This window comes from Rhododendron vialii, chromosome 13a (assembly GCF_030253575.1).
Source record: "Rhododendron vialii isolate Sample 1 chromosome 13a, ASM3025357v1".
NCBI classification, from domain to species: domain Eukaryota; kingdom Viridiplantae; phylum Streptophyta; class Magnoliopsida; order Ericales; family Ericaceae; genus Rhododendron; species Rhododendron vialii.
In genome coordinates this window covers 29,555,101-29,570,266 of record NC_080569.1, presented here as the reverse complement: position 1 = coordinate 29,570,266, position 15,166 = coordinate 29,555,101, and the positions used below count along the sequence as shown (strand labels likewise).

At 38.9% G+C, this 15,166-nt stretch overlaps 1 protein-coding gene across 1 annotated transcript; it reads right to left on the bottom strand.

Annotated features, from left to right (window-relative positions):
* Window positions 1–3,708: 3,708 nt before the first annotated feature.
* On the bottom strand, window positions 3,709–7,640 carry LOC131312435 (gibberellin 2-beta-dioxygenase). Its single transcript, XM_058340173.1, has 3 exons — window positions 7,051–7,640; window positions 5,921–6,269; window positions 3,709–4,291 (listed from the first exon to the last, which is right to left on the bottom strand). The coding sequence occupies exons 1-3, from the start codon at window positions 7,452–7,454 to the stop codon at window positions 4,010–4,012; spliced, it is 1,035 nt and encodes a 344-aa protein (XP_058196156.1). The 5' UTR covers window positions 7,455–7,640; the 3' UTR covers window positions 3,709–4,009.
* Window positions 7,641–15,166: the final 7,526 nt, after the last annotated feature.

Genomic DNA, 15,166 nt, shown 5'->3' with positions numbered 1-15,166 from the left:
GAACACATTCAGAAAAATAAATTTCATATTTTTTTTTTACTTCACTTTCCTTTGGGAATCTATTTCCCATGTAAACAACCTCAATAACTAAACGGAGCCATAAGGTTTACCCAACCACCTCCATGAGTGGATCAGACGGGTTTCAACACTGGAGCTGTTTTTTCTACGACTTTTCTTTGTATTTTGTTTTTCTTTTCTTTTATTTCCGAGATAGGTGAGTCCCTTTGAACTTTTTTGTTTGTAATATACGTTGAATTTTCTGGAAAAGAAAAATGAACAAAGAAGGCTAGAAAGAGTAGTACTAAAAGATGGAGAGCATAACGTGCCATTTGGATGAGATCATGAGAGTTTAGGCAGCAAAGATTAAAAGAAGCAATACCAGCCCAAAGCCATGGCAAACAAGATTTTATTCATTGAACCCCCAAAAGTATTTTGCAAAATAGGAGCCCCAAATTTGGTTCCTTATCTAGTGTATATCTATTGAGGGGCGTTTCCGCTAAATTAAATAGGTTGAATGAACTAAAATTCATGTTTTCACATATTTTTATATAGGTCATTTTTCTTATGTACATCAACTAAAATATCATTTAGGAGAAATAACTTTACTATTGTCATTATCATGAAGTCCAATAATATAGTTACACACACCATAAAAATGCCAAAAAGATATCCAATCAACAAAAGAACTAAAGCAGCCCATCAAATAGGAGAGCCTATATTCTCTAGAAAGAAAAGAGAGCTCCCTGATTTGAAAAAACATCTGTGATTAAAATAAAAAAAATTTCAAAAGGGCCAAAGTGCGAATAACATTTAAATTCGTCTAATGCAACTGGGGGATGATGTTGTGCACAAGTTGCACAGCACCATGCTATGCGGCATCCGAGCAGTCTGTTCGACAGTTTAACGGTTCAAATCTCATCTCCACTGTATAGCATTTGAACCGTTCACTGCCGAGATAAATCTGGGCCACGGGATTGTCAAACAAACGGCTCGAATGCCGCTGGTGCACAACACCATCCCTGGTTCTCCAAATTGACACTAATGTTTGACTATCTTTTAATTTGGAAACATTATTCGACTCTTAACTACTGTTGATCTTAGAAATAAATCAATAATCGAAGTACTCTTAATTTGGTGTGACAAATAAACGAATGACCTACATGAAGGTAGGAATATCTTAAATTTGAAGATCTCATGATAATAGATTGGTTAGGACAGGGTTGAATTTTATAAGATTCTTTTAATTTTAGGACCTCTATTCGAATCCCCCTAAAATGAATGACTTGATGCATTACAAGAAGGACCAATTGAGAGATTATTACACGAGAGGATCTTTATCACTTGAGAAAAACACACTCTCCAATAATGCAGCTAGAACCCCATATACAAGCCTAGCCAAGACCATTTAGATCTAAAGCTTAGAACAAGAAGAGTATTTTAGAAGCTACAAGAGAAACTACCAGAACTTTCTCTCATAATATGACTTCTCTCATCCGCCGCCAGAATACAAATTGACCCAAACACTTGTAGAATTTATAAGACTCGTTTATCATGCACGTACTTAGTCAAGTACGCAAACTTAGAAAATAAATAGATTCATGAATCTTATTACTCCATGCATGATTAATATTAATGACTTTTGAACTTGACAAAAGACTTTTGAGTAACGTCCACGTACATGAATCATGTGTGTCTCCGTTTAATTAAACCAATAATGTTAGCACAACTTTCTACACGATTCTATTTATATTTGATATTCGATTATCTTGATTTTTTTTTTGTATGAATGAGTTACGTATCAAGAACTGCACGTGGGCAATTCATATCTTTAAAATGACCCAAACACTTGAAATCTTTAGCTTAGAGAATCCTCACTCCTAGTTGATGACTCTTGAGCTTCTAGTTTGTTAAAATGACTCTCGAATTTGATAGAAGACTCTCTGAGTAACATTCATGTACCAATTAATCCACCTACGAGAACCATGCGTGTATCTATTGAATTGAACTGATAAAGTTAGCGCAACTTTCGACACGATCCTATCCATAATTTATTATCCTGTTTTTCCTTGTATGTACGAATGAGTTACGTATCGAGAACAACATACGAGTAAATCAAATCCTTGAAATGACCCAAATTGCACACTTCAAGTCTTTAACTTAGAGAATGGTCATTCCTTATTGGTGATTAGGAGCCCGGGGCCGTTCATAAAATAACACGAGCCAGCTGCAAGTGCTAGTCCAAATCATATTCCTCTCTCTCCAGACTGATGGGTGTGATGTAAAACTGCACTAGTAATTGGATGGATGGTCATGACAAACTCTTTAACTGAGCGTGACAACAGCTAGCTTTCAGCTAGTGATATTTCCCCGTGTATGCGAATCTTCTTATTTTCTTTGAATTTTTTGGGACCCCTTTCCAGACATGCATCATGATATGGATGTCCACTGGTTTCTGTATTTGACTCCTCTCTTTCTTTCTTTTTTTTTCTCTCTCTCTCTCTCTCTCTCTCTCTCTCTCTCTCTCTTTCCTCTTTCTTTTCAAGAGGAACAAAACTGGTGCCAAGGTTCTCTTGTTAAGTTTAGGGCCACGGGTAATTATTGATCAAAGCCCTGGCTACTTCACAGAAGGCCAAAATCCAATGTTTTGTATCCATCATGAACTTCAAATTCAATTATTATTCAATCACAAAAACTTACAAACATACTTCACGCACACACTCAATTAAATCCGGAAGCCTGAAGTTAACATTGGACAAACCCTCCAGTGGTTCCATGATTTGGAATCTTTATTGGCCTCCGTAGAATTTGTATATGCGACCTTATGAAAAACAAACACTTATTAGATTTCTCACACCACTTGGTAAAATCCCTTTGAAGATAGATACGCTTAATTTTCAAGTTATATACCTTGTTTGGTTTTGGTTTTGATTTTGAAAGAGATTTTTGAAAATAATGAATGTATGTACAAATATAGATAAAAAAAAAAATATTATTGGAAACCGAGATTAAGTGATCTCCAGAACCGTTTTATATAAATAAAAAAAAACCTTGAAATTCCAGCAGTTTAATGATATATGTGTACAAAATGATTGTATGTGAGAAGTCCCTCAGTGTGGTTTTGGAATGACTACTCAAGCATCACTACCGCATCCTATAATTTCCCGTACCAACCTAATTGTTGATGACTTTGGGATGAATGAATGAATAAATAAATAACAACAATGTGGGTGATGCACGAAAGACTCCATTTGGTAGCTAGCGTACTATATCCCCTTTTTTAGGGGTCAAATGAGGAAATCTCAAATATCATGTGAGGAAGGCAGGACACGATGATGACATAAATGATGAGGATAACTTCGAGGAATAGTCTGGTTGGTTGGTTGATTGTTCAGTGATTTCGTTCTTCACACAATTGACCAGTCTTCAATTCTCGAGGTCAGATCCCAAGAGAGTAATTTCTTGCAAAATTTCTGGTTTCCGGCATGAATGATCGACATGTCTTTGACCGGACCAAAAGGAGATTAATTGAGCCGCACGTAAGCATTCCCCCACACGATTGACCAGTCTTCAATTCTCGAGGTCAGACCCCAAGAGAGTAATTTCTTGCAAATTCTCTGGTTCCGGCTCGGATGACATGCATTTGACCGGACCGAAAGGAGATTAATTAAGACGCACGTAAACTGATCCGGACACCTCTCACCATCGAGGAAAAACCAAAAAGACGAGGATAACCTTGCATTAATGGTAGGGGGTACTTACAAGCTACAAGTTACTAAAGCACAAGAAAGATAAAATAAAAATAAAAAAGGGGGTTGGTGGGGCGGGGAGGGGGGACTAGTGAAGATTCATAAAAAGAACCTATTCCTATGCCAACTAAAGCCATGCAACAAAAGAGTTTGAGTCAACCTTTCCACACCTAGTCTAACATTTTGACCCCAAAAACAAAACCCCTTTTGCCTAAATGGGATCTCACTTTTTGAGTAGGAAGGGGGCCGGGGCCAATGAAAATTCACGGGCCAGCTGCTGCCGCTGCTTTCTTCTTCTTCTTGATGATCTTCTCAAATTGCCCCAGCCTGTTGTCACCCAGCCTTGACTTGTAGGCAGAGTTCTTGTACTCCCACCATGTGAACTCCTTGTACAGACTTTCCTCTCCTTCCTCCATCAGTGGAGGCAAAGGTGTTATCTTTTCACTCAGGGGTGGCCCACCAAAGTAGATCATTGAAACCCTCGGTTTCAAACTGTCAGCCAGGACTCTGTGCCTTACACTCCTGAACCTCCCATTAGTCATCACCTGCACCACCATCCCCAATATTTTATAAATAAACCCGGAATCCGCAAGGTTCTGTTTGGAACTTGGGGATGAAAGTGGAAAAGGAAAGAAAATACTAATTAAGAAGAAAAAATTAAAGAGAAATTGAATGAAAAATTGAGTTTTGTCTTTGGAAATTTTCTCCTGTCTTTCCTTACGAACCAAACGAAGGAAGAGAAAAATTTAAAATTTTCTTCCTTTTTTCTTTTCACCCCGAGTTCCAAACAGAACCTAAAGTTTTTGAAACAAGAAAAGTAGTAAAAGTAAACGCCAACATTAAGGAGATCCACAAATATTTTTTTCCCCCGACCGTTAGAAATGTTCGGCCGTGTTATATGTGCTGAGGAGAACAGCAATTAAGTAAAACACGTTTGAACGCACGCTTAACTACGGCTACGGGACCCACGCGCGTTGAAAAGCAAGAACGATATTGCACGTATGTATGTGGACCCTATGCGCGCTGCGAATGCGCATGGAAGTGTTCGTGTAGCTTAATTTGACTGGGTCCAACGTTTTCAAAGTAGTAATAAAACTCACCGAAAGCGACTCGTTGAAGGGGGAAAAGCAAGAACAATCGTGAGGCAAAAGCCATGGCAGAGGAAAGCAAAGAGTGGAAACAGAGAAAAGCCCATTGAAAAGATGCGAAATTTCGGAACGCAACTTTAGAAGAAGTCAACAACGTAACTCACAGATTACGGGAAAGAAAGTGAAATTTTGGGGCTTGAATATGAGAAATAATTCAATCATCCGACACCGGTGGTCCGGGCACGATATAAATATGCAGGGGCCTGAGTTCTATAATGGCCCCCCGTATCCAAAAAAATCCCAAAAAACTGCATGGTCGGTCGATTTTTTTTTTTAATTGCGAGATAGTGTTGTTATATCCGGTAAAAGTTTCTCCGAAAATGTCCGGGAATGGCAAAATTAATGATTGACCCCATTTCGCTAATGTTCTTATTTTTTGTTTTTCGAAACAAATCATTCTCTCACGTAACTTCACATTTAATTTAAAAAATAAGTACTTCTTTCAGCTGTGCCATGTTCACCCCTCCATTTCTACCCCTATTTTGCACCGCTTCACGTGGGGCTCACTCTGGGCCTCGACCCGGTAAAAAGTCAGCTTAACCACATATCGATAGATATGTTTTCTAAATTCGTAGGACGAAATTGCTCAACTGCTCAGTTCCATCCCTACAAATTCAGAAAATATATCTACCGATAAGCGATTGAACTTATTCTTTACAGGGCCCCATGAAAAAATATTTTAAAATTTACGAGTATTTTCCTGTATTTTTATGGGACCCATAATGAACCCCGCATGGAGCGGTGGAAATGAAAGAGTGGTCCTAGACTTTCTGCCTTCATTTTGATGTGTGAACCCAAACATCAAAATGAATCTAAACCCTTCATTTCTCTTTCCCGGACATTATGGGAAAAACTTTATCCTTGTGCGTCCTGCCATTGTCCCAAATTTCACCAACACAAAAATCTACAAAAGTGGAAAGAATTTTTTTCATACTTGAATCTAAATGTTGACTACTGCCTAGCTCTCTTAAATGGTACAGTAAACGGATAAGATATATGAATGTGTGGGTTGTACTTGTACTTCACCTGCAAGGAATCCCCAACATTGATGAAAAAGGAGGACTGATCAGGTGGGACAGACACCCACGTCCCATCCCTCAGAGAGATTTGCAGGCCAGTTGTGTTGTTCGATCTCACGGCAGACATTATCTGTGGGTCCGTGTGCTCTCCGAAGCCAACCAGATTCCGTCCGCTCAGCGCCTGGAGCTCCGGGCGCGGCGGGTAGTGGTTCAGCCGGAAGAACGAGTCGCTCTTCTCGTCCCTCAGCAGCTTGCTCAGCACGTCCCTCGGCTCGATCCTTAGCCCGTCCGCGATGAGCTCCAGCACTCGACAGACCACCCCTCTCACTTTCCAGATGTATTCGTTCACGGCAGACCTGTGCAAATTTCATCAGAAATCCATTAGTAGAATAGAACACAAATTGGAAGACAGAGATAGAGCAATGTCGGCCGAGGAGGGAAGGATCTTAGATTTATGAGGATGAGGTTTTCGGTTGCTTTTTAGGAGGAAGTGGTTGTTACGGGTGTTTCCGGTTGGCCTCTTCGACGATTTTGTCTTTTGAGTTCTTGGCGGCATATGATTGGTGCGAGGGTTGCGGGTGCCAATTGATGGGATTCTCGTTCCTTGTCATGACGACATAATTTCTCGGGTTCTTTTAATCTCTTTTGTTTTTCTTAGATAAATTTCTTTTTAGCTATTCAAAAAATATTTAGATCGCATAGAGACACCTTCTAGCTGCATTTTTTAAGCATATATACTAGGCCGGGGTTTGAAACGGAGTGATCACAATGGACATTACATGGTTTTAAATCGCGGTATCGAAAAACATAAGCTATCGGTGATACAACCCTATTAACGGCAATATCACACTGTATCAGCAGTAACAGAGGTAAATAACAGAATCGGACGACAATCCCATTACGTGTTGATAACATACGTAACGGCTTTTATTTAAAACCCTGCATGTATCTTGACTTATGCAAGTCAAGAGTAGTAGCCAACAAACCTATACATAAATAGAGAAAGACAGAAATAAGGGTTGATAACATACGGCCTTTATTTAAAATCTTGTATACATCATGCAAGCCAAGAGTCGCAGCCAACTAACCTATACATAAATAGAGAAAGACAGAAACATTTAGTGGACAAATTCAAACCTGAAAACTTCTGGTTTTTCCTGGGACATTGAGAGAAACTTCTGGGAAATGAAGTCAGGGTTGGCGCTGAAGAGGAGGTACTCAATCCAGCCCACATCTCCATTGGGGCCAATCCTCTTATTCCCATAGCCGAAAGGGCTGGCCGGGCCGGCCCTGTCCTTCTCGGACTGGGGCAGGCTGAAGAACTTGACAGCCTCAGCTTCCAACCTGGCCATCAACTCCAGACAGACCCCATGGTTGACCACCTTGAAGAACCCAAACTCTTGGCAGGCCTCAACGATGAGGGTCTTCGCGTCAGGGGCAGAGAGGTCAATCACCGGAATCCCAGTGAAGAGGCTCCCGCTGGGCTTGCATGTCTTGATGAGAGAGAAATCCTCTAGTGTTGGCGGAGATAAGACCACCATGGTTGTGGTTGTGGATGTAAGAAAGAGAGAGAGAGAGAGAGAGAGAGAGAGAGAGAGAGGGGATGTGATGGAATTGGTAACTGGTAATGGAGTTTTAAATGGGCAAATTGTGTAAATGCATGAGAGGAGATGTCAGAGAGGCGTTACTAGTTATAGAGGGGGGCCATCTGGCTTTGTGTGTCAGCTTAGGCAAAGAGACAGAAATTTTTCTCTACTGTATTATTGAGCACATATTCAATGGGCCCATAACCTCATCTTATGCACCAATCTTATAAAGTTAAACATTTTTATAACTGGATATCCGAACTAGTTTACGTCCATCTCGATTGGTTTTTGAGTCTTGAAGTTGAAAACTAGGCAAATCTTCCATTATTTTACCTTCGTGGAATTCGAAGTTGCATCTATCTGCCGAAAACAAGCCCATTCAATTGCTTTCACATACATACCCCTATAGGAAGTTAGGAACTAAGGAGCATGGTATCCATGTAGGGGCGGAGTCAGAAATTTTGATTAGTGGGGTCAAAAATTATATTCATATGCACTTAAAACAAGTTAGGACAATTTATAGATTTTTTATGGGGTTAAAATAGCTAAATTATATCTATGCTTATGAAAATTTGGGGTCAAATTAATAAAAATAGGGTAAAAATTATACATATCCCTAAGAAAATTTTGTAACTAGTGGGGTCGGCCTCCCTCCCTTATACCCATGTGCTTCCGCCCCTGTGTTCATGGATAGGGACCCCTCATTTTTTGGGCAGTTAGATTTTGAGAATATTTACTTTAAATAGCAAGTACGCCCTTTGTTTTCCTTGACGACATCTTTATTGGAGTGACGGGCGGGAGTAATTTCCCGTTCATTGAGCATATACGTACAGTCGCATGGATCATTAGTATGATCACCCACAGAAATAGGAGTTGCATATATATATATATATATGGGGGACCCATGCTAGGGACAATATGGGTGTTGGTTCCATTCGGGCTGTCCACGCTCGACAATGGACGGCTCAGATTTCATCTTGATCGAATAAATCTCAATCATCCAGCCGAAGTAAAATGTGAGTCATCTATTACCGAGTATAGACGGTCCAGATGGGACCAACACTCATGTTTTCTCCGGGCTTCTAAGAGACAGCAGGTCCTGGGCTTCTAGATGACAAGTCTCTAAATTGGACTTCTCTTTTCTAATAGTAACTTATCATACCTTCACCAAGTTCTTTTTTTTTATTTTTTTTTGTATATAAACCCCAAGGGATTTTCATGTCATGTATCAACACCTGAAACTTAGGAATTTGTTTCCTTCTAAAATTTTAGATTTTGAAACATTTTAGGTGTTATCAACTCCTTTGCGGTTAGTTCTTACAGAATATTTGATCCGGCTTGAAGTGGGACCCCCACTAGTGGACTGTAGACGGTGAATTAATTGTAGTCTCCCAAGATTAGTCGAGGTAAAGTACTCTGGGCCTAACACTTGGTTGCCATTTTTTATTTTTTTTGGATATTAGGCTCGAGGATTTATGTAATCCTCAAAAATATGTGATAGAAAAGGCCATTGAAGTACCACTTTTCCAAAAGCTATAATTATCCTACCTCTCATGCTATGCACAGTACAACTCATCCTATATTCCATGGTGCAAGGTATCCCCACTATATCCTTTAATATCAATCTAGATGAACATACATGTCCAATGAGTCATAACCAACATCCATGGGTTATAACTCACTATTTTGTAGAAAAATATACTAAAAGTCATGTTTTTGTGGAATACTATATTTGTTACTATTTTAAATGAGAATCTAAGTGGGCAGCGTTTTCTTCCATAAATGTGAATATTATGCATGTATGTCTTTTATTCTACATACATAGATTTAGATGGAATTGAAGACACCATCGATATCTCAGTATCACAATAAAAAATGAAAAAATTTCAACAGATTACGTGTACACGCATGCTCGCCACACGAAGGATGCTATTGTTCAATGAATAACTAACAAACTGTCATGAAAATAGAAGACCACAATATTTTTGTACTTAGGCCTCGATCTCACATCTGACTGATGAGATCACCATTCCCTATATATCTCAGTGTTTTACACTGCATAGCTCTTTTGTTTCATTTCAAAAAAAAAAACACAAAAACACAAAAACAAAACAAAACACATTGCAATCAGTGGCAAATCTAGAATTTCTATGCAGATGGGTTATCTTTCAAGCATTACTTTTTTTTTAATCAGCAAATTTTTTTGTCCAGCGTCCATAGGCAATCCATGGTGAGAAGAGATTGTCTCACCGACACCATGGGATACATGAGACACTAGAAACAACATGAAAAAACCAGTAAACCAGTAAAAGACATGTTTTGCGTACCTGACTGAACCGAATTTTCAGACTCAAACGAGATGATGACGATTGAAGACTGATCGAGATGATGAAGGTTGAAGAGGATTTGATGAGTTTTCGCCGTTTGGTGATTTGGGCGAGAACGATTTGTTTTAGAGAGAGAAGCCTGTAGTGAGGCTTTAGTCCACGTTTGAGTTCCCTAAATTTATTATTAAAAAAAAAAAAACATGAAAATTGCAGGTAGGTCACGTGACCCACCTATGCTAAGGCGTGTACGCTCCTGAATTTGCAATGATATTTGGGAAATCAAAAAACCAGGATCGAAGGGGGAGGGGGGGATTGCCCATCACGTGGCCCAGGCCCACCCCGTGCCGGCCTATTGGGTGCCGTGTCATTGCACCCCATTGCTAGGCTCGTGGGCCTTTTGTTTGAACCCGACGGCTTCGACACGGCGTGTCCCGACACAAAACTAGTTTAGTTGTTGGGAGACACATGTCACACTATCTCTCTCTCTCTCTCTCTCTCTCTGGGGCGATAAACGAGCTGAACAATCCGAATAGTCATTTGATTTCGTTTTAAAAACTTAATGAGCTTCATAAAATATTTCATCGTAGCTTGTTTATGTGAGTAGGGGTGGCTCCTCCACTATTCAGAGGGTTCAAACGAATTCCCTATATTCAAAAAATACACTGCAATTTTTTAGAATTCGCAGGTACAGGAAGGGTACCGACTGGCACGCGGGACCAACTTTGGATCCCTCGCAGATGATCTGAGCAGTTCAATAATTTAAAAAAAAGAAAATCAAGTAGACTCACGTAAAATCAGCTCAATTCCATATGTGTAGGTTCCATTTTTTGATTTAGATTTCAAGACCATGTGAGCCCACTTAGTTTTTTAAAAACTTATTGGACGGCTCGGATCATTCGTGTAGGACTCGGAGTGGACCCTGCGTGCCCCGTCGGTACCTTATCGGTATGCACATCATCGGTCCCTTTAACTTTTTCTCTTTTTTTTAGGTGATTTTGATTTTTTTTCAAGTAGTTTGATTCGTTTGTCAGCCCTACACTCCGAGCAAGATATATGTGCAATGACAGGCTTGACAGGATCGATGCAGGAGTGCCGTTTAGGGAACAAGCACTGGTGACTAGGTATCCAAGCAAACAAGAATTCTCTCTCACTTACATGCACAACGATTTTCAACACGTGTTTTTATGAAAAATATGAGGAGTTCTGTCCAAGTAATCTGTACCCAAATTCCTCCGTACCTTTCGTACGAATTTCCAGCCGTTGGATCAAGTGAAATTTTTTATGTTCCTTGAAAATTTCAAATAATTCAACGACAAAAGACATACCGGAACATGGGTACACCATATTTTCGGTACGGAAGATTTGAGAGGGAATATATGGGATATTACTTTGACATGTTTAATTGAGTGCATTTACCTGGCTACGAAGAATTCTAGAAGCAATTATTGAGATTTTTGACTTTTAAAAAGTTGTCCCTGATGTTAGTAAAAAGTCCTTATCAATAGTAGATTCTTTGGATGTAGGAACTCCGAAAAGCTACAGTAAAATATGGTCCAAACTCTGATTTTAGAGATGTTGGGTTTGAAGTGCTTTTCGGATCAAATTTTAAATTTTGAAGTAGGTCTATCAATGGATCGGATCGGATCTGCAAAATTCGATCTGAATTCGAATCCGATAACGGCAATCCGTAATCCGGTAATCCAAATTCGAAAAATACGGATGGATCGGATTGGATTCGGATTAAATCCGAAAAAAAATCCGATCAGGATTGTTTTTTTAAAAAACCCCCAAAAGCCTGATAACACACCCTATTCCTTTCACTCCGACAAACTCGTCACCAACCAACACCAACTCTCTCTCTCTCTCTCTCTCTCTCTCTCTCTCTCTCGCATTCAATAACCTCGCACGCATACCCTCCCTCCTTGTTCTCTTCAATTTCTAGGGTTTTTGTCTTCAATTGTCTCTGTTTCTCAATCCGAAATACAACCTACATTTCATAGATTCGCTCTCGCATTGTCTCTGTTTCTCAATCCGAAATACAACCTACATTTCCATTGTTTCTTGTCTCCAATTAACTACTGAATCCCATTTGTCTGGCTTGAGTGGGATCTGCATAGGACTTGTGGGAATTATGCTAATCTGCATAGGAGAGTGTTTATGAATCTTTTTTGTGTTATGTGGATTTCACAATAATAAGCTACTTCTATGTTACTCAACCCAAAAAGTAACTGTACCCTTATGCTTATATACTGCATATTAGTATATTACAGAACAAAAAAGTATTCAAATGTTCAAGGCATAGCATTTTGTGTCTTACATTTCCCAGGCTCCAAATTAAACGACTTTCCCACTGAAAACCTGAGTAATTCTAGAGGTTTTAGGTAGTAGTAATAGATTAGATTAATTATGATCTTGTAACACCCCGATATTTTAAACGAATATCGGCAGCATAAATTATTATTTTTCGAAAATAATTTCTTTAGTCAACCAAATAAACACGGAAGTATCAACATAGGGATTTCTTTATTTCAACTCAAATTGTAAATACAAAACTTTTATTCAAAGGTAAACATTGGTCTGAAGAGCATTGAGCCGACTTCTCATGGAAGATACTGACTCAAAAAAAAAAATTTTATTTAACCTTAATAAAATTTGGCAATTTATTGAAATAACTTCAGAACGACTCTAGTCTTGATACAGATCCCAAGCATACTCGATCTCCGCCCCTAGTATTCTTCCTGTGTCACCTGCTCCACCATTGAATTCTGCATACTCTGGCAAATTGATCGCCGAAACAACCGATTTACCAAGATACAAACGTATCCGTGAGTGATAATTCACTCGGTAGAATAATCCTAACCCTACCAACCCCTTACTTTACAGCTAAGCAGTCTTATCACAATTCATATGGAAATAATAGAACGACCAGCATTAAATAAATAAATCTATTAACAAGCCTTTAAATTACCTTATTTTGAATCTCACATTTCATAATCATACCTGCATCATAGTATCCATCGTCTTACAAACTCATATTTTAAATGTCCTGCTACCTTCAATATCACGAGGTATTAGTAGACTATCCACTCAATTCAGGTCCATCAGGCTGCCCTCAAGGTCCTGTCCTGCTAAGCTACCCTCAAAACCTGATGTCCTGCTTGGCCACCCTCACAATTCTACGTCCATCAGGCTGCCCTCAATGTCCTGCTAGGCTATCCTCAATACCTGAGGTCTTGCCAGGCTACCCCTGAGGTCCTGCTTGGCCACCCTAGCAACACCGGGTCTTTCAGGCTACCCTCAAGGTCCTACCAGGCTACCCCCGATCGATACGGGGTCCTGTCAGGCTACCCCCGAGGTCCTGCTAAGCCCACAACCTTCATCTGTTTTTCCTTTTTTCCTTTTTCATTAACAATTACAACGTCTGCAAAATTCTCATTTGAAACCACCAAGCGAACCAAGTTCCGATCCAACAAATACAACAATCAAGAATCCATAATAACGTAATCAATAAACATGATATGTTTCTATGTGAAAGCAAGCATGACAATTGATAGTGTGCAAGTAAATAATCCCTTAATATTTTATGACTAGGCCGATGCCCATACATTACTACTTGTGCAAGCAATTTTTATTACACAAGTGACTTAACTTATCTTGTTAATGTTATTAACAAAACTAAACATGATTTCCTCGCATTATAATAACAAAAGGACAAAACTTGTTATAGTCCGAAATTCTAGAGTAAGAAACACAGGGATTAAGGTTAATATGTTATTAATACATCTGGGCCGAAATCATAAACTCAGGAAACCCAAGGGGATAAGTGTAATATCAGCATCTTCTTTTCCAAAAAAAAAAAAAAAGCTACACATGAACAGTAACAGTTCGAAACAAAAATAGAGGAATACCGTGAGATACCGTGCGACGTCGGGGTTGATTTCTCCTACTCCGAAACGTTAAACAACAATACACAAACACTTATTATACTTAGGAGAAGTTAGGATATGGATTATAATACCTTTAATCCGGACAAGGCGATTCGGTGGAGTCCAGTGGGTTTTCGTTTGATGGCGAAAAATTGATATTCTAGCAGCAACTTAGGGCTGGAATAACTTAACCAAACATCTTCCGTTTTGGATGATTCTTATGTCTCTCGCGAAGATCTTGAAACGCTCTACGACTTTCATGAAGAAGTCTAAGCCCGAAAACCACTCTAAGTAGTAGAAAAATGGAAGTTTAGAAGGATCGCTAAATCTGCCTGAAAATCAGAATCCGAGAATTTTACCTAACTTTGAATGGCAATAACTCTATCAATTCTTGACCGTTTTGGGCGATTCTTGGGTCGAAATCGAAGCTCTCGACGCCCTCTACAACTTTTGTGAAGAAACTTAGGCCTAAAAACGACAGCAACTAGGAGGAAACACGCCGTGAATAGAGGGACGTGATATGGACGAAAATCGAAAGGGTGTGATCCCTCTTTTCTTGTTTTTTTTTGTTTTTGCAGAGGACTAAGAGTGTTGTATTGTGAGAGAGGAGAGAGGTATTTATAGAGGAGAAGTATAGAGGTGGTGGAATTCAGGAGGAGAGAGAGATATAGTTTCAATAGAATTCTAATTAGCGTTTAGATACGAATGATAAGGGATGAATGCATATCTCTAAAGTATAATATGTTTCGAATACGATTTTTTTTTGTAATATCAAATATACACATAATAATGTAATTTAATTAATAAATCTAACTAATTATTGAATTAGTTTTAACATTTCAAATTTGTATTAAAAAAAAAAAAGGGCAAAAATCCGGATCGTTACAGATCTGGTGCTTGTGAGATGTATGGAATAGTGTGGTCCTCCCAAATCATGAAATTCCTAATGGCTTTTGCTTTTCTGTTCAGGTGTTGCAGGGCCTAAGAGCATCCACATTGTAATAAGCAAATTGGTATGGATACGTAAACTTAACAACAATGCTAAAAAAACACCTCACATTGTAATAAGCAAAGTTACAAGTCTTTTAGCAAATAATCAAATTTCATCCATTCCATAACTAAACTTAACAACTTTTACCAATAACCAAAACTCAATAATCAAACCCAATAACCAAACTCAAAACTAAAAAACTAAAAAACACCCCACATTAGAATCGTCTCATCAAGACGAATAATTTGTGTGGTCGAGTGCGTGATTAAAACTCGTTTGCAATTGGACATAGGTGCATTGCGTATTGTGGGGTTTTTTTTTTTATAGGAATGCAAAAATAACCAATGTGAAGGTAAAGTTTGTTAAATTTGATTATGAACTAAATGAATAATCAAATGCTGACGTGACACATTTTGATTATTG

Excerpts from the sequence above, each read along its gene's own strand:
- LOC131312435 (XM_058340173.1), bottom strand. The coding sequence starts at position 7,454 with ATGGTGGTCTTATCTCCGCCAACACTAGAGGATTTCTCTCTCATCAAG. Across the intron at positions 6,270-7,050 it reads GAAAAACCAGAAGTTTTCAG|GTCTGCCGTGAACGAATACA; the intron begins GTTTGAATTTGT and ends AAATTTGCACAG. Across the intron at positions 4,292-5,920 it reads ATGTTGGGGATTCCTTGCAG|GTGATGACTAATGGGAGGTT; the intron begins GTGAAGTACAAG and ends ATGGTGGTGCAG.